Raw genomic sequence first — 19,382 nt, forward strand, 5'->3', positions numbered from 1 at the left:
GTGCGGCTGGCTTGAACGTTTGCTTCTGGTCGGGACATACTTTTCTGCGTTGTCACTGAACCTCTATATTGTGTCATGTTTCTGCCTCGTGGAGCAATGTTAAGATTTAGTTGGGAGGTCTCTTTGCCTTGCAGAATTCAGAGAGCAGGACTCTAGGCACCCCGAAAACTACCTCCAACCTGAACCCTGTGTGAACCAGAAACTCGTTTACTTGAATGCTGGGTTTTCATTGGTCTGCGGGGGTAGGTTGTAACAGTGTGTACCAAAAAAGAAAAAAAGAAAAAAAAAAAAAAGCTTTTTTGTATCCCCCAGTAGCATGACAACTGGAATAGTTATTCGATGTTAAAGAAAGAGCCAGGTAATGTTTAGAAAAACACCTACGGAATCTTGACACTTTGTTTGAAATCAGGTGTGGGTTGTGCCCCCCCCCCCCATAAGGATGGGGGATTGTCTTAAAAAGGTGGGTTTGTTGTTAGAACGTCTAAAACACTGCCCCTCATGGGGCAAGGTCTCTGCCTCCCTAAACGTGAACACAATCTGCTCTGTTTCAGCTTGGCTGAAGAGGAAATAAAAGCAGAACAGGAAGTGGGAGAGGGCATGGATATCTCTACTCGCTCCAAAGGTGAGTAAAAATCTTGTGTTACCTATTCCAGGGCAGAGGAGGCCGTTGCAGGGTCTCTCTCTCGTTGTCCTAGTGCAGGGAAGTGTGGCTGAACCAGCCGAGGGTGCGACACTCCTCTGATGTTGAGAGGTGGCCTCTTTGATGGATGCCCCTCATTTATAGAGACCTCTCCTTTGGATTTGCTTGCCCTCGTGCGGCTGCGTAGGTGTCCCGACCTGTTGGGAATCTTGCCGACAGTAAATTTCACCCATGTGTTGTGATTGAGGGCAGCCCGCTCCCTCTCTGCCGGGTGACTTTCGGGAGTCCATTTACATAAAGTATGTTCTAGAAGCAGCTAGAATCTCTAGCCACTGCCAGGTGTCTGATGTTCGTCAGAGGCTTCTCTGGAATGGCAGAGGCAGAAGGAAGTGGATCTGCTTCTTTGGGAAATAGTGGTCCTGCTTAGAGCACCAAGGGAAATGGGAGGACGCCCTGGAATGCGAGGACCAGTGTTTGCACGGAGCACAAAGTTTTTTGCAAATTAGAGTCCACTCGGTGTGTGTGTTTCCATTCCAAATCCTGCTCAAAAGTCTGCTGATTGAGGGATTGGTACTTTTGGTTGGGTCTGTGTGAGATTGTATGAGGCATCTCAAAAGGAAGCAGTTCCTCCCGTTTGCCTTCAGGTGCTTTTAGAAGGGAGCTGCTGGAGCCTTTTTCACGTCTTTGGTTGATGAAACTGCTCATCTCCCTACTGATGGTTGTACGCTGTTGTTGTTATTCCTTTGGCAAGTCACTGAGTACCTGCTCTGCGCCCGAGGCCCTGTGCTGGGGGAGTCGGGAAGGGCTGGGCAGAGGGCGAGGACAGACTCTCCCAGGTAGCTTAAAAGCTTCACGGAAAGCAGCTCTGGAAAAGCATCCGGTACAGCAGAGCTTTTTGAGGATTTTTTAGGACAGCATGTCGTTCTGGGCAAAGATGAGGGTTACATGGTGGCAGCTGTGACCTGGAAGGGGGCGGGGGGTGTCTGTTGTTGGGGCTTGGCCTGCCAGATGGGGGATAGGCCTGGTTCAGGAAGGAGGGGAGGCCCCTCAGGTGGGCAAGCTAGGCTGCCCGGGTGGGTGGTCCGTGCCTGAGGGGGCTAGCAGTACCTCTAATGGTGAGGCATGCTGGGGTGGGTGGGTGGGGTCTGCACAAGGAAAGAACCTTCTAGAAGAGAGATTTGGAGATAGTTGCTGATGGGAAAGCATGTCCCAGCCCCCCGTTGTGGAGAGGAAGCCCAGAGAATGGGACCTGGGAGCCGGAGTGCCTTGTCCTGGCTCTGCTTCTCAGTTGGACACTTTCTGTCTCTGTCCCTGTTTTCATTTCTTTTGTTTTTCTTTTTTTTAGGGCTGCGCCAGTGGCACATGGAGGTTCCCAAGCTAGGGGTCGAATGGGAGCTGTAGCTGCCGGCCTACACCACAGCCACAGCCATGCCAGATCCGAGCTGTGTCTGCGACCTACACCACAGCTCACAGCCACACCGGATCCTTAACCCACTGAGCAAGGCCAGGGATCAAACCCGCAACCTCATGGTTCCTAGTCAGATCCATTTCCGCTGCGCCACGACGGGAACTCCTCTGCCCCTGTTTTCTTATCCAACACCCCTGTGAAATGGGTGTCGAATTATATTCTAAGATTTCTTCTACCTGGGGCTTCTTTTGTGAAAATACTCCTAGCTGGTGGCCTTTGTGAAGGCTGTGCTTCTAGGGTCCAGGAGCCTTTTCTTACCTGGGGAGAGGAGGGAGGGGTTGCTCCCATTTTGCGGATGAGGAAACTGAGGCGCACGTGGTAAGTCTCCCAGGTGGTGCGTGCGGAGTGGGGTCGAGCAGAACCCAGGCTCTGCCTCCAAGGAGCTGCTTCCTTCCTGAGCACTAGGCCTTGTGGCCTTCAACCAAAGGGTCAAAACTGGGGACCATCAGCAGGAGGCCTGGTCGGCTCAGGCCCTGCCAGGTGTAAGGAGGCCCCCCTTCTCTTCCCCTTGAGTGTGAGCACTGCTTCTCACCTTCTCTCAGAGCCCTGGATGCTCCTAGCTCCTCATCCTGCGTCTGGGCCGCCTGAGCTGTGACCTCTGTGGGGTCATCCTTGACTTTCTGTCTCACCTGCCCCACCCCCATCCTCCCTGCTACGGGACGGGTGACCTTGGAAAAACAGATCGGATCTATCTCATCTCGCTGAGTCCCTCCACTGGCCTTCCAGCAGCACCCCAGGCTCCAGGCTGAAGTCACTGTGACCTACCTGCTGGCCTGACCTGTTCAGCTTCCTTGACTTGTGTTTACCTTGTGACGTTCTGTGCACCTGGCCCCACTCGAGCTCCCCCGGCCTCCCTCCTGTCTGTTCTCTCCTGGGGGCCCTTTGCTGGGAACACGCTGCTCTGGGTCCTGCTGCCTGCTTCTCATCGCTCGGCTTCATCTCGGACGTCAGCTCCTCAGAGAGGCCTTTGGTGGCCACCCAGCCCGCAGGAGCCCTTCCATCATTTTCTGTTCTGTGTTGAAAAATAAACTCCTGATTTGAGAGCAGTTTTAGATTCCCGGATAAGTTGTGCAGATGGAGTAGTGTTCCCTATCACCCCACCCCTCCTGGCCCCTGTCAGGTACGTACAACACACACGCACGCACACACACACACACCCACCCCCCCACCACAGCTTTTCCCATTATCAGCGCCATGCGTTGGCGGGGTCCATCTCATGAATGAATGAACCGGTGTTGGCGTGTTATCACCAACTAGTTTGTTTTGTTCCGATTTCCTTGGTTTTTCCACAAGGATCCCTTTTCTGTTCCCAGGACCCGCCGCATCCAGGATCCCACCTAACATTTGGCTGTCACGTCTCCTTACGGTCCTCTTGTCTATGATAGTTTCTTAGGCTTTCCTTGTTTTTGATGACTTCGATAATTTGGAAGAGAACCGGCCAGGTCTCTTGTAGGATGACCCTCAGCTGGGGTTAGTCTGGTGTGTTTCTCATGATGGGACTGGCGGAGAGTGGAATCGGGGTCCTGGGGAGGAAGACCTCTGAGCAAAGTGCCGTTTTCATCCCCTGTCGAGGGTACACGAACAGCTCTTGTCACTGGTGACGTTGGCCTCGATCCCTTGGCTGAGGGAGTGTTTGTCAGGTCTCGTCCCTTCCTCTTTGGAATGAAGTCCCGTTGCCCCGTGCGCACTTCCGCAGCGACGGGCCGCGCTCCCCCTCCTGAGACGTTCCACCTCCCCGGGGTATCTACGGGAATCATTCGTGTTCTTCTGTAGGGCTCTTTGTCTTGTTTCTCCCATTTATTTGTTCAGCCACTTATTTATTTATTTATTTTCTATTTTTTTAGTACTCAAATGAATTTGTCACATCTGTAGTTGTATAATGATCCTAACAATCTGATTTCACAGGATTTCCATCCCACAGCCCTGTTCAGCCATTTATTTATGTTAGCATGGACTCAATTTTTGTTTTTGTTTTTAATTTTTAAGTTTTTAAGTACTTTATTTTTATTACTCAATGAATTTATCACATTTGTAGTTGTATAGTGATCATCACAATCCAATTTCATAGGATTTCCATCCCACAACCCAAGCACATCCCCCCACCCCCCACTGTTTTTGATATATATTTTGGCTGTGCCCTCAGCATACAGAAGTTCATGGGCCAGGGATCAAACCCTCACCGTAAACGCTCCCATTATGGCTCAGTGCTAACGAACCTGAGTAGTATCCATGCGGATGTGGGTTCGATCCCTGGCCTGGCTCGGTGGGTTAAGGATCTGGCATTGCTGTGAGCTGTGGTGTAGGTCGCAGATGCGGCTCGGATCCTGCATACTGTGGTGATGGTGAGAGCTGGTGGCTGCAGCTCCAATTGGACCCCTAGCCTGGGAACTTCCATATGCTGCATGTGTGACCCTTAAAAGAAAAACAATAACAACAAACCAAAAAACCCCGTACCATAGCTGTGAGAGCCACAGCATTGACAACACTGGATCCTTAACCCACTGAGCCACCAGGGAACTCCTCAGCTCTTTTATACTTTGAGTTACAGTTCAGTACTGCTTTTTTATTTTGTCGTTCAAGTTGTTCTAATTGTGGCCACTGAGAGCACTTTCATTTGGTTCTGGTGTCCCTTTGACATCATTGTGGGATTGATTGATTGATTGAACGCTTTTTTTTTTGTCTTTTGTCTTATTAGGGCCACACCCACAGCATTTGGAGGTTCTCAGGCTAGGGTCCAATTGGAGCTGTAGCTGCTGACCTACGTCAGAGCCACAGCCACGCCAGATCCGAGCCTTGTCTGCGACCTACACTACAGCTCACGGCAACGATGGATCCTCAACCCACTGAGCGAGGCCAGGGATCGAACCTGCAACCTCTTGGTTCCTAGTCGGATTTGTTTCTGCTGCGCACGACGAGACCTCCTGATTGATTGAACGCTTTCTTACTTTTTGCCACTGCAAGATGCTTTAGGCTTATTTTGTGTACTTTCTGCCACAGCCCTGGAATTAGCCATTTCCCCAAGGTCCCTGGTTGTTCTTGGAGACTGGCCTTAGAAACCAAGGTCTGGGTGCTGGGTGTGCTCATTGCTACTGAGGTGTCTTTGCTTCTCTGTCCTCTTAGCTGACAGAGCAAGGACACATATATGTATAGTGACCCACATATGTACTCACATCTGTAAGTATTTCTGTTTGTATCTGTTAAGTTGAGTTCGTGCCCTTGTCTCCAGTTCTGATCCATTGCCATGTGGATCAGCCCAGCCTTCGCCCCTTGTTTATCTGTGATTTCCCCCTCCCACAGCGAGAAAGTGGCTCCTGCCATCTGCCATTCGTTTATCATTTTCTGATGCATTTCAAATCTTATCCTCAGTGTTCAGCTTGGTGAACTTTCACACATGTATATACTTGTGGGACCATGGCCACAAGATAATCGAACGTTTGGGGCGTTCTAGAGGGCTCTTCAAAATCTCTCTCAATTTTTTTCATAGTTCTTGTCTCCGACCTTGTATTTCTTATTTATTTGCTTGTCGATGGTCTTGTCTGCCAGAGCGTAGGCTGCTTCTCTTTCCAGGCCTTCGGCCACCATGGTCCACCTCTTCTCTCCACTTGAGATGCAGGGTGGCAGGGGGTTTAAAAAACACCTGCCTTGCAGAGTCAGACACGCTGGGTTTGCCTTCTGGCTGCCCTCCAACTAGCTGGGTTATTCTTTGTCACTTAGTTCCCCCTTATACATGGGGGTGATAAAAATAGAGGGTCATGCTGGAGTTTTAAATTTATTCACATGTATGGAGCCTTCCGGACGGCGCCTGCGACATGGTGAGTGCCCGGTGATGCCAGCCATGATTAGGTCAAGTGAGAAGGCGTGAGTTTGCATTGATAAGCCTGTCGGGTGGCACCCTCCACGTTGTGCTCCTTTCTCTGCTTACTGTCTCTAGGAAGAGGGCATGGAGGTAGTTATGGAAGACCTGTATAATCCAAAATACATCAATAGCTTTTGCAACTCAATATCAAAAAAAAAAAAAAAACCAAAAACCCCAAAAAACCTCAATCAAAAAAATGGGCCGAAAACCCGAATAGACATTGTCCCGGAGAAGACATATAGATGGCTGACAGGCACGCGGAGAGGTGCTCAACACTGCTCGTCATCAGAGAAGTGGAAATCACAACAACGGTGAGATAGCTCCTCACACCTGTCAGAAGTCTCCAGATACGGAGCGTTGGCAGGGATGAGGAGAAAAGGAAGCCCTGTGCCCTGTTGGAGGAAGGATCAATTGGTGCAGCCACTGTGGAAAACAGTATGCAGGTTCTTCTCCAAAGCTGCAAAGAGAACTCTCGATGATCCAGCACTTCCACTCCTGGGAAAGAAAGAAAAGTAACTCGAAAAGACCCGAGCAGAGTGCCCATCGCGGGGCAGCGGAAACGAATCCGACTAGTATCCATGAGGTTTTGGGTGTGATCCCTGGCTTTGCTCAGTGGGTCAGGGATCTGGTGTTGCCATGAGCTGTGTTGTAGATCACACAGACATGGCTCCGATGCCATGTTGCTGTGGCTGTGGCCTAGGCCAGCAGCCGCAGCTCCAATTTGACCCCCAGCCTGGGAACTTTCATATGCCTCAGGTTCAGCCCTGAAAAGACAAAAAAAGACACATGCACCCCAGTGTTCATAGCAGCACTGTTTATGGTAGCTAAGATACAGAAACAACTCAAGTGTCCATCAAGACAAAGGGATAAAGGGAGTTCTCTTATGGCTCAGTGGGTTAAGGATATGGTGTGGTCACTGCTGTGCCCTGGGTACTTGCTGTGGTATGGGTTTGTTCCCTGGCCCGGGAACTTCCACATGCCCCAGGCCTGTTCCCCCCCACCCCAAAAAAGACGAAGAGATAAAGAAGATAGTATATATGATATTACAATATAGGAGTTACCATCGTGGCTCAGTGGTTAACGAACCCAGTTAGCATCCACGAGGACGCAGGTTCAATCCCTGGCCTCGCTCAGTGGGTTGAGGATCTGGCATTGCTGTGAGGTGTGGTGTAGGTCAAAGATGCAGCTCAGACCCCGTGTTGCTGTGGCTCTGGCAGTAGGCCGGTGGCTACAGCTCTGATTGGACTCCTAGCCTGGGAACCTCCATTTGTCGCCAGTGTGGCCCTAAGAGACAACAAAAACAAGAAAGTATAATATAGTGCAGTAATAATATGTATGTATGTATGTATATACACACACAATGGGATGTTACTTAGCTATGAAAGACCATGAGGGAGTTCCTATTGTGGCTCAGTGGGTTAAGAACTCGACATAGTGTCTGTGAGGATGCAGGTTTGATCCCTGGCCTTGCTCACTGGATTAAGGATCGGTCCAGTGTTGCTGCAAACTGCGGTGTAGGTTGTAGATGTGGCTTGGATCTGGAGTTGCTGTGACTCTGCAGCTAGCTGCAGTTCTGTTTCAACCCCTAGCCTGGGAACTTCCATATGCCGCAGGTGTGGCCGTAAAAAGGACAGAAGAAAAAATGAATTTCTGTCATTTGCAGCGGCATGGATGAGCCTAGAGAATATTAGGCTTAGTGTGATAAGCTAAAGATAAATGCTGTATGCTGTTACTTACGTGGATTCTGAAAAATAAAGGCGTATCAGAACAGAAACAGACTCACAGATGTAGAAAACAAACTAGTCGTTATCAGAGGGAGGCGGAGAGGGGCAAGGTAGGGGTATGGAGTTCAGAAATACAGAAGTACACGCTACTATGGATAAAACAGATAAGCAACAGGATGTATTGTACAGCATAGGGAATTATCATTATTTTGTAATAACTTAATGGAGTACACTCTACAAAATACTGAATCACTATGCTGTACTCTTGAAACTAATATTATAAATCAATAAAAAGTTAAATTTCAGGAGTTCCCATCCTGGCTCAGCAGAAACGAATCCGACTGGCATCCATGAGGACGCAGGTTTGATGCCTGGCCTCGTTCAGTGGGTTAAGGATCTGGCATTGCCGTGAGCTGTGGTGTAGGTCGCAGATGTGGCTTGGATCCCGAATTGCTGTGGCTGTGGTGTAGGCTGGCAGCTGTAGCTCTGATGCAGCCCCTAGCCTGGGAACTTCCATATGCCACAGGTGCTGCCCTAAAAAGACTAAAAAAAAAAAAAATTTAAATTAAAAAAAAAAGAGTTCTGTGGGGCAACCCAGTGGGCAGGCTTGGAATAGGCATTCTTTTTTTTTTTTTAAAAAATTAATTAATTAATTTATTTTTTTGTCTTTTTGCTATTTCTTGGGCTGCTCCCGCGGCATATGGAGGTTCCCAGGCTAGGGGTCCAGTCGGAGCTGTAGCCACCGGCCTACGCCAGAGCCACAGCAACACAGGATCCGAGCCGCGTCTGCAACCTACACCACAGCTCAAGGCAACGCCGGATCGTTAACCCACTGAGCAAGGGCAGGGACCGAACCCGCAACCTCACGGTTCCTAGTCGGATTCATTAACCACTGCGCCATGACGGGAACTCCGGAATAGGCATTCTAACCTGAGTTATTTGAAGGAAGCCAGTCTGTAGCCCTTTGGCCTGCTTTTCTCAGGGCCCTTGGAACCCCTGTTCTGGTGGGGAATCGTGAGCGGAAGGGGGCTCCTAGTTTTGAGGGAGCCCTTTCTCTCTCCCCGGGGTCTGCCTGGATGGCTTTCTTTGTGTGGAGCTGAGCTTCTGTCTTCCAGGGTCATGAGATGGCCATAACCTGGCTGCTTCTGTGTCTGGAGAATCTATGTGATGGAGCCTCTCCCGTTAGGTGAGAAAATTGAGTTCGCAGAGGCCTGGAGTTAATGATACTGGGTTGCAGGGATTCTGAGAGCTGAAGTCAGCCTGGTCCACAGGTGATGCTTGCAAAGGCTGGGGTGCAGCCTTCTCTCTCTTTTAGTCTTGATTATCTGAAAGTGTACCTTGGGATGCTATGGGCTCCGTGAACACAATACTTATTATGCCTCTAGCCTGCTTTTCTTGCGGTTTGGGAAATTTAGTGCTTCGGTCCCCACCTGATAATGACTGATCAGGGTTAAGGATGCGGTGTTGCCGTGAGCTGTGGTGTAGGTCACAGACGTGGCTCAGATCTGGCCTTGCTGTGGCTGTGGTGTAGGCCAGCAGCTGCAGCTCTGCTTCGACCCCTAGCCTGGGACCTCCATATGCTGCACGTATGGCCCTAAAAGCAAAAAAAAAAAAAATTTCCCCCCCATTTTAATTTTCTTATTTAGGCCACACCTGCAGCGTGTGGAAGTTCCCAGGCCAGGGAGTGAACTTGAGCCACAGCGGTGACAATGTAGAGTCATTAACTGCTAGGCCACTAGGGAACTCTGACTCAGAATTATTTAATTCTGTTCCTGCGTCTAGGTTATACGACCTTCTCGGTACTCAAACTAAATTTTAGTTGGTACACCTTCTTCCCCCAGCGTGTACTCACTTAGTTAATAACTGAGTAATTCTCAAGCTGGTCTTTGCCGTGAAGCCAGCCTTGGCATTTACCAGAGCATTTTAGTTCTTGGGCGACAAAGCTTTCGAGCTTTCAAGATGTCAGACTGACGTTTGTGTCTGAGGGTGACGATCTGCTGAAAGATGCTCAAGCAAAACTCAGAAGCACTGTCTAGATGGCAGGGGTGTTTGCCTCGCAGCTGTTTTCTGAGTACTTAATAGGTACAATGTATTATCTGCAAACTACTTATAATAATACTGCGACAGGTTTGTTGTTACTCCCATTGTATGGTTCAGGAAACTGTGGCTCAGAGGGATTAACGAAGTGGCGAAGTGGTGACCTGGGGTCAGGTTTTATCTTTGACTTTGAACGTTCGGACTTAGTCATGAGCTCTACCCCAAGGATCCTAGGTGAGCTGTCTCCTCGGGGCCAGCAGGTGGACCAGTGAATGTACCTGAGGCCTTTGGTGAGCAGGAGAGTGTCCCTCCTGAAGGGGGGGGATCAGAAGGAATTTGGCTCACTTGGTGTTGCCCGCTGAGATTCTCCCATAAAAATACCTGATTTAGAAACAGGATCCAGGCAGCCCAGTTTGTGAAAGATTGTGCCTGAACCCAGCGAAACGCATCTCTGGGTCTTGAGTGGTGGAGGGTTGTGGGTTTGCATTCTCTGTGTGAGGTGAGTCACGGCACAGTTCATGGTGGGATTTTGGCCACATGATTGCATGAGGCAGAACAAGCCCTTCCAAGGCCAGGGACCCGACGTCTGAAAAATGATGGACGCTGGTAGTTCACGTCTCCACACAAAGGCTCCCCTGTTTGGGCTGCTTGCATCTTGATCCTGCTATGTGTGCATTTTGTGGCAATGACGGTGGTGTGCGGATGCCAGGCTGCCAAAGCTGAAACCATTTTTAAAAATGTCTGTGTAATGTCACCCACATAAGGGCGCGAGCCACTTGGAAACCAGGCACAGAGGCAGCGGAAGCCCGACATATTCAAATCTTGAACAGTATCATTCTTGCCGAGATTTGCCTGGGTATGAATATATTTTCCAGGATAGGATGCTGGAGAATATACAATTACAGCAATTTGCTAACCAGCCCCAGACCTTAATTAGTACAGGATCCTCGTTCTCACTGTTGTGTGTAAATTAGGACTGTTTCACAAAGGGATTGTTTATGAGACAGCTCCGAGATGGAGCCCTTCTGTCATTTTTTTTTTCCCCCCAAGGAAACTCTTTAAGAAAATATAACTGTAAACACTCTTAAATCACAGTGCGATGCTGAAGTGCTGAGAATTTTTCTTTTAAAAAATGAGCATCAGTATTTTTAACTGTATTTTGGCTCTTCTGCATTTCCTACAGCCCAAGAAGTGCCATCCACGTCCTGTGCAGTGGAAGGAATTTATTTGAGAGTTAGATAACTAGCAGATTGTTCCTCTCCCAACAAGGTCTAAAATATCCCGGAACTCTGAGGATGTCGGATAACAGCTTTCCAAATGAGAAGTCTTCTACCTTCTCTTGGCCAGCATAGCATCCACTGAGCATCTGTTCATGGAATTTGGCGTCGTCCTTGCAGTTCCTCTGGGTGGGTCACTTGTGGAAAACCTTGCCTTGGCCCCATTTTCGAAGCCTGACCCATGTTCTGTGTTGATGTGACTCCTCTCATTCCCGAAGACTGTGATCGCAAATGGACCGTTTCCGTTCAGCCGTAGTTTAAAAAGAACCATGTCTTCTTGTTGCTTCTCCAGGTGCCTGCAGAGTCAGTGTGCTAGGCCTGAGGCCTTTTAGAGATCCTGATGCTTCTTTTTTTTTTTTTTGGCCTCAAAGTTTCAAAGAGTAGGTACTTCCTTTTGCCCCACTGATGGGGAGGATCCTTTGCTATTGACTTGAGGGGGAGCAGGTTTAGCAAGCTCACATCCCAGAGTGGGGGTGAGTGGAGTCTTCCCGTCCTCCCCCCTCCCCCCGCCCCCCCCCGCCCATCCCCCACCACGTTCCCTCCACCTGCCTCCAGCTTTCCTGGAACCCAGAGCGCCAGCGTTTCAAAGCGAACAGTTTGGTTTTTAATAGAGTCGCAGTCTTGTGCACTTATCACCACAGTCACTTGGAGAACATTTTCAGGCCCCCAGTAAGAAACCTGGACCCATTAGCAAACCCTCTTCTTGACCCCGGCCCCGGACAAGGGACAAGCCCTCACTTACGTTCCCCTCTCTGGATGGGCTTATTTTGAACAGTTCCTAGAAATGGAATCAGACAGTATGGGAGCTTTCATGTCTGACTTCTAAGAAGTGTTCAAGGCTCATCCATGTCGTTGCCCGTGTCCGTTGCGGATTCCTTTTTGGGGCTGAATAGTGTTCCAGGGCCTTGTTCTTTGGTCACACTTTGGTCTCTCCTTTTGTCCATTGCCAGACTCTGGGGGTGCTCCGCCTTCCCGGCTCTCCTGAAGAACGGTGCTGCGAACGTTCAGGAACGAGTTTCTGTGTGGATGTATGTTTTCAGCTGTCTTGGGAATAGACCTGGGAGTGGAGTTGGGGGTCACACGGGAACGCCTTTAGGGGGACACACAGGCTTTGGAACGTACTCATGTCTCTTCTACATTTTCTCTCTTGACCCTGCTTCTTTCCTCTCAGTAATTCTCCTAGTTCTGGCCTCTTCAAAGCCAAACTTCTTTGTGTGTGTGTGTGTGTGTGTGTGTGTGTGTGTGTCTTTTTTTTTTTTTTTTTTGCCATTTTCTGGGCCGCTCCCGCAGCATATGGAGGTTCCCAGGCTAGGGGTCGAATCGGAGCTGTAGCTGCCAGCCTACACCAGAGCCACAGCAACACGGGATCCCAGCCACGTCTGCAACCTACACCACAGCTTACGGCAACGCCAGATCCTTAACCCACTGAGCAAGGGCAGGGATCAAACCCGCAACCTCATGGTTCCTAGTCGGATTCGTTAACCACTGCACCATGACGGGAACTCCCAAAGCCAAACTTCTCATGAGAAGTGTGTGTCCTTGAGTCTTGGTTTTCTCACCTGCTGCTTTGTCCTGCCAGCTCCGTGGTGGTGGCCACCCAGTCCCTCCATGTGAACCGGGTACCCCTGGACCTGCTGTGGACGCTGTGTTGCTTTTTCCACTGGTTGTTGCTGGTGCTCGTGTGTCTTGATCTAGTAGAGGCATCAGGCGTTGCTGATCATTCCTCTCCTGGAAACTGTCTCTTCCTGTGCTTTTCCTCCTATTTCCCTGGCTCCGTCTCTTCTCGCCACTATTAAATGTTGGAGTTGCTGAAAGCGTGGCTCTGTCCTCATCTTTCCTGATAGGTTCCTGGATGATCTTGCCCACATCAGTAGCTTTATGACTCACAATATTTCCAACTTAGGTTTCTCCTGAGTCATGATGCAGAGAGGGCCAGCTGCCTCCCTGAGCATCCTGTCTGTTGTTCACGGGTGTCTCAAATCCAACACGTCCAAAATCGACTTCACATGTTAACCTTCCCTACTGCTCCACCCCCCCCCCCCCCCCCCCCCCCCCCCCCCCGCTCCAACAAAACACCTGCTTATCCTCCACCTTTGTGACTAAGCCAGGACTCTGCCATTTGGCTAGGCTTGGGATGTGGGACTCATCCTTGAGTCTTCTGTCCTTTTGCCCTTTCGGTGTCATTTCCTTACAGTAATATAGCCTAAATATCTCTCTTCAGATTATTGCCGATGAACTCCAGTAGTCTTCTAGCTGGCCTCCCATTTCCATGTGCCCCACCCTCCCAGTCTTTCTAAAAGGAACGTCTCTTCCAGCTGTCACCTCTTACTTTCAACTCTTAAGGGCTTGGTTCTTGGTTTTAGGATGTAGATCAAAATCCTAAAGTCCTCACGTGCTGGCCTAGCCCACTTTTCCAGCCTCCTGCTGCCATTTTCCCCTTTCTACTCTGGCCACTGGTTTTCCCAAGATCCTCAAAAGAGCCGTCTTTGGCCTGGAAGGTCCTCCCCTCTCTTTTCACTCCTAACCTCCCACCCCCTTGGATTCTAAGGCTCCAGGTGTGGGGGCGGGCCTCCTGCCTTTTGTTTTTGTGCATCTTACGGCCCCGTGCCCATTTTCCTGCCACTGCACCTGTTCTGGTTGGTGCATAAGAAATACATCTTTTGAATGAAAGAGTGAATAATGACTTGACTTTGTCCATCGGATGGATAGAACTTTCCTCCTGGAGAAGGAGTAAAAGCAGTCTTTCAGCTAGAGCGGATGGCTTTGTTTCCAGCATAATCCAGGCCTGGAGATAATTAGCCACACTCAAATGTCCACTCCCTTTGAAACTGTTGGTGGCCTGTCTGTCTTCTTTTCCCCCAGGGATGCAGGACTCTTTGCAGTGGCCCCCTTCCCTGTGATTTCTTTCTTTGCCGGAGTATTAAGACCACTTCTAATGGGCCCTTTCCCAGACACAAGTCTGACTGTCCTGCTCGCTGGCTTTAGGTTGCCCGTGATTCCAGAAGGGGACCACAGTCCTGAGCAGAGACTCAAGGCCCTGCTCCGTGCCTCCTTCCCGGGCTCTGGTCAATGTCTCTGTAGAACTTGCCCTTCCTGTTCAGGCTGCCAGGCTGGGATGCTGGTCCTGCGATGCGCCTTGTTCCCTCCCGCTCCTCACTGAGTCACCCTTGTCTATCCTCCCAGGCTGCTCTTCCCGAGGACCTGCCTTCTCCCTGCATCCTCCTCTGCCTTGGGGACCCAGGCCCCCCCTCTTTCAGAGCCTTCATTTATGCGGGGGTCCTTTAGCTTTCAAAGTCAAAAAAGCCCTCTGGAAAGCCCCTTACATGGCCATGGACGTACGGGAATCAGCTCTGATCACACATTCTTCCGCATCCTAAAGGTTCGAGCCTTTCCAAGCTAGGCCGAAGGAGGCAAGTCCACGTATATGTTTCTGGCATGAAATCATTAATGCCTTGAAGGCTGCTCCCAAATCCCTCCAGTAGGGGTGGGTGGGGGATTCTGCTTGTCTGCTGGACTTCCTCCCTTGTCTGCTGTATATTAAGCATCTACGGCTATGCTTGTCTGGTAAGGTAGCCACTAGCTCTATGAGGCTGTTTAAATTTATGTAAATTAAAATAAAAGAAAATTCCTTCCTCATTTGCACTGGCCCATTTCAAGTGCCTAGTAGCCACATATGGCCAGAGGCTGCACAGATACTGGCACAGATAGAGAATGTTGCCATCACATAGAAAGTTCTGTTGGAGTTCCTTGGTGGCTCAGAGGGTTAAAGATCTGGCATTGTCACTGCTGTGGCTTGGGTCGCTGCTATGGCTTGGATTTGGGGAAAAAAAAAAGTTCTGCTGGATGGTACTGCTCTACAGCTTTCATACATTAATATATTGTTCTGGATACTGTGGGTAAAAACACCTAGCCATGGATTGGCACAGCATAGAACATGCATAAAGAGTAATTACTGTCGGGATTCCTGTTGCTCAGCAGAAACGAATCTGACTAGCATCTATGAGGACACAGGTTTGATTCCTGGCCTTGCTCAGTGAATTAAGGATCTGGTGTTGCCGTGAGCTGTGGTGTAGATTGCAGGTGTGGCTTGGATCTGGTATTGCTGTGGCTGTGGTGTAGGCCACAGACTATAGCTCAAATTCAACCCCTGGCCTGGGAATTTCCACATGCTGCCCTAAAAAAAAAAAAAAGTAACTACTGTATTGGCATCTTAAGTTTTACCAAAGCAGATCCTTCTGGCCCTGAAAAGTTCTACAAAGAGAGAACACGGCCGTCTTCCCACCTACCCAAGTTACCTTTTTTTTTTTTGTCTTTTTAGGGCTGCACATGCGGCATATGGAGATTCCCAGGCTAGGGGTTCAATCAGAGCTGTAGCTGCTGCCCTATGCCCCAGCCCCAGCAATGCTAGATCTGAGCCACATCTGTAGTCTACACCACAGCTCACTGCGACGCCAGATGCTTAACCCTCTGAGCAAGGCCAGGAATCGAACCCGCGTCCTCATGGATGCTAGTCAGATTATGGTATTTTTATGGCAATGTAAGGAGCTTTCCAGAGGGCTTTTTTGACTTTGGAAGCTAAAGGACCCCATTGTAGGAGGTATAAATGAAGGCTCTGAAAGAGGGGGGCCTGGGTCCGCCAAGTTACCATTTCTTTTCCTGGCCCCCCTGAACTGCCTTTCTGCCAGGCCCTGTAGCGCCGTGGTGCACTCTCAGGGGAAACAACCCAGAACCTGCTGAGCCAGCTTGTCCCCAGCCTTCGAGATGCTCTCGTGTTGAATGCGTCTCGCTGGGTGTTTCCTCACCTGAACTGAGAAGGAGGCCGGTCTCTCTTATTACCTCTTTAGCACGGGGTTAGGGATTTTTATAGTAGCTGCTCAATAGATTCTTTTTTGGGGAGAAAAAAAAAATCTCTTTCAAGAAATACAGGCTAATTAAGGGAAAATGGTTTATTGGATTTTTCCCCCCAGATGATAAAATCAGTGCATGTTCTTGCGACACACCAAAGTGTACAAAGAAAAAGCTAAAAATCCTCTGCCAGGTCATTTCTGTTAACAGTTTGATATTTTTCATCTATGCTTTTCCTCCCTCTTGGAAAAATAGAAACAGACAGATAGCATGTTGGGCTTCAGTGATGTGGGACTTGACTGTTCAAACCATCCCTTCTCTGCTTTCCTCTGCCTTGAAGGGATTTTCAAGGTTACGTTTAATTATCTTGACAGTTAAGAAGGATGGAAACCTTGGCTAATGGGGAATTTCATGTTCCCTCCTAGGGTGGGGGCGGCAGCCTGGAGGACGTACCATGTGGAAACGGGGACCTTGTGTGGCTAGATCTTGATTTTTTTTGTTTTTTTTTTCTTTCCCCTAAGAGAAGCTAGCAACCTGGATTTCTAAATGCAGTCTCTCCCTGTTTTAAAGTATTGACAACTAACTTAAATTTTACAAGAAATCACTCCGCTGTGGGTGGACTGGGTTTCGTCTGGGGTCCTTCTGGGCTCCACCTCCCGCCCAGGCCACGGCTGTCAGGTTCCCCAGCTGGTTTCCTGGCGTTTGCTTTCCTTCTAGATCACTGGTTCATCTCATCAGCTGTCACTCGGCCCCTCTTCCTAATAAGGCTGACCTGGTTTTGTCCTTCACCTCCTTCACCAGCCTCTGGGGACTCCCCATCCCCACACAGGAATGTGGGTACCGTGTTTGAAGCCAGGCTGCTCTTTCCTGGGTTGGGACCAGATGCACTAGGCGTTGGTGAGAGTTTGACAGCTATCTTTAAGTCCAGACTCCCCTCAAGCCTGGTGAGGGGTGTCCCTCCTAGAAGCCCGAAGGAGCAGAGATGGACACGGGAAAGGGCTGGTTTAATTTCTCTTGACTCTGGCTGTTGAGTGGGATGGAAGGAAGATTAAACTCGATAGGTAATTTTTTACTTTCCCTTTTTGAGGCCGAGCCCTTGTTGCTGCTTCCACCTGCATCAAGTGCCTGCGTGATGGGCCCCTTGTCCACCTGCAGGGGCTACACTGGAGAATCTAGAGGAGGATTAAGGGAGGCGTTGAGATCCTCAGACTGAAAAGGGTCTGATAACAGAGAAAGACAGACATCGTATGATATCACTTATAGGTGGAATAAAAAAGGGTACAAATGAGCTTATTTGCAGAGTAGACACAGAGGCATAGACTTTGAAGACAAACTTTGCGCTTACCAAAGGGGACAGGTGGGGGAGGGATAGACTGGGGGTTTGGGAATGGCATTTGCACACTGCGGTGTATAGAATGACTGGCCGTGGGCGGGGGGGCTGCTGTATAGGACAGGGAACCCCACCAACTCTGTCAGTATTTTGTAATAATCTATATGGAAAAAGAATATGAAAACCCCGATGTATGTACACGTACAGCTGAATCACTTTGTACGGCGGAAAGGATCACAGCCTTGTAAATCGGCTCTACTTCAGTCAGACTTAAAAAGGGGGTCTGGAGTTCCCTTTGTAGCGCAGTGGTTAACGAATCCGACTAGGAACCATGAGGCTGCAGGTTCAATCCCTGGCCCCTCTCAGTGGGTTAAGGATCCTGTCTTGCTGTGAGCTGTGTAGGTCGCAGATCCTGAGTGGGTATGGCTGTGGCGTAGACCAGGGGTTACAGCTCTGATGTGACCCCTAGCCGGGGAACCTCCATCTGCCCCTAAAAAGACACCCCCCCCCCCCGCCAAAAAAAAGAGGGTCGGATAAGAAAAAGGGCACAGAATCTAGACTAAAAAATTTGGTGAAATTGTCATCCCAGTGGGAGTCTCCCAGTGGGGAGTGTGTTTTCCCTGGAGAAAGTCATTCCCCCTTTTTTAACACTAAATAATTCTGAAACAATACGTCTCCCCAGGAAGAGAGTTAGGAAATGAGTGAGTGGCCTGAGAAAACCTCCCAAGAGTTTCCCCGCTTTGGTTTCTCAGTAATTGCGTACAGGATAGAATCACTTAAGCCCCTGCTTTGGGAAAATGGGCTCTTTAGGCCAGAAATGAGGACGGCTGAGTACTGGTGAAAAGGGAACTTCCTCCTCTAGTTTCTCTCAGACCCTGAAATGGCCGGGCTCCCTTCGCTGTAATCTTCCCTGTCGACTTCACAACCTTCTGGCCGCCTTGGTTTGCCAGGAGGAATTCTTAGACCTGGGAAGAAAAACTGGAGTTTCCAGTGAGTCCGGTGGCTGGCGCACCCCACGGCTTTTTTGTTATTGTTGTCTTTTTGCCATTTCTTTGGGCTGCACCCTCGGCGTGTGGAGGTTCCCAGGCTAGGGGTCTATTTGGAGCTGTAGCCACCGGCCTATGTCAGAGCCACAGCAATGCAGGATCCGAGCTGCGTCTTCGACCCATACCACAGCCCATGGCAACGTCGGATCCTTAACCCACTGAGCGAGGCCAGGGATCGAACCTGCAACCTCATGGTTCCTAGTCAGATTCGTTAACCCCTGAGCCATGATGGGAACTCCCACCCCACGGCTTTGTAACCCTCTCCTGTTGCTCATTTAACTGGTCAGAGGTGTGTTTTGGGGGTGCCTTTGAGCCCGACTGTGCGTCAGGCTCTGGACTATAGCAAAAAAAAAAAAAAAAGACAAACAAAATAGAGATCAAGCTCACATTCTGGAGAAGACACTGTAAGCAAACGAGTTAAAAAAAACAAAAGACAGTAAGTTTGGACATTGTTCAGCCAGAGATGACTGCAATGAAGGGAAAAAGAGAAACGTACTTCGGAATGATACAGTAAGGGGGCTGGAGTCTGAGGCCGGCAGGGGAGGCTTCTCTGGGAGGGTGACATTTAAGCCAGTAGGTGAAGTTGCCAAGTGTGGGAAGATTGGGCTTAGAACATTCTAGATGGGAGAGTACAAATGGGCTTGGCTTGTTCGAGGCTGTTGTGGTTTAAGGGTTGAGTGAAAAGAGGAGAAAAGATGGGCAGGGCCAGATCCCGGGGGCCTGGGAGCGCCTGATAAGATGCTGGCTAGCTGTAGTGAGCAAGGGACTGCTTCTTCTATTTAGGTTTGAGGAAGACGGCTAACACGGGCAAGTCCACGGGCATAGTCCTCAGCCTGGATCAGGGTGGCAACTCTGAAGTGTGGACTGAGCAGGAACAGGCGGAAGTGAGGGTGGGCTGGGGAGGCATGGCTCGGTGCAGGGCGCTTGCTCTGTGCCAGCCACCGCAAGGTCCTACGTGCCTGCATCCTAAGCCCGAGAGCCTCAGCCTTCCTCACACATGTTGCCCATTCCTAGGACTCTGAGGCCAGCCCTCTCCCAGGCTTCCAGAGCCTCCTTTGGGTAGGGAGGGCATTAGAGGCTTCCTGGGCTAGAAGGTCCATCAGGAAGGGTGGGGCTGGGACCCTGGGCCACCACCTAGTGCTTCGGCTTTAATCTGGGA

General features: G+C 49.8%; 1 protein-coding gene across 13 annotated transcripts in view; it reads left to right on the forward strand.

The window, feature by feature from the left end:
- ZMYND8 (zinc finger MYND-type containing 8) overlaps window positions 1–19,382 on the forward strand; it is a 131,986-nt gene that overhangs the window by 9,457 nt on the left and 103,147 nt on the right. For all 13 annotated transcript variants that reach the window (XM_047770943.1, XM_047770945.1, XM_047770937.1 and 10 more), the window contains one exon: window positions 552–622. In XM_047770943.1, the coding sequence (XP_047626899.1) occupies window positions 552–622 (71 nt within the window). The remainder of the gene's footprint in view (window positions 1–551; window positions 623–19,382) is intronic.

Source organism: Phacochoerus africanus, chromosome 3 (assembly GCF_016906955.1).
Source record: "Phacochoerus africanus isolate WHEZ1 chromosome 3, ROS_Pafr_v1, whole genome shotgun sequence".
In the NCBI taxonomy this organism is placed as follows: domain Eukaryota; kingdom Metazoa; phylum Chordata; class Mammalia; order Artiodactyla; family Suidae; genus Phacochoerus; species Phacochoerus africanus.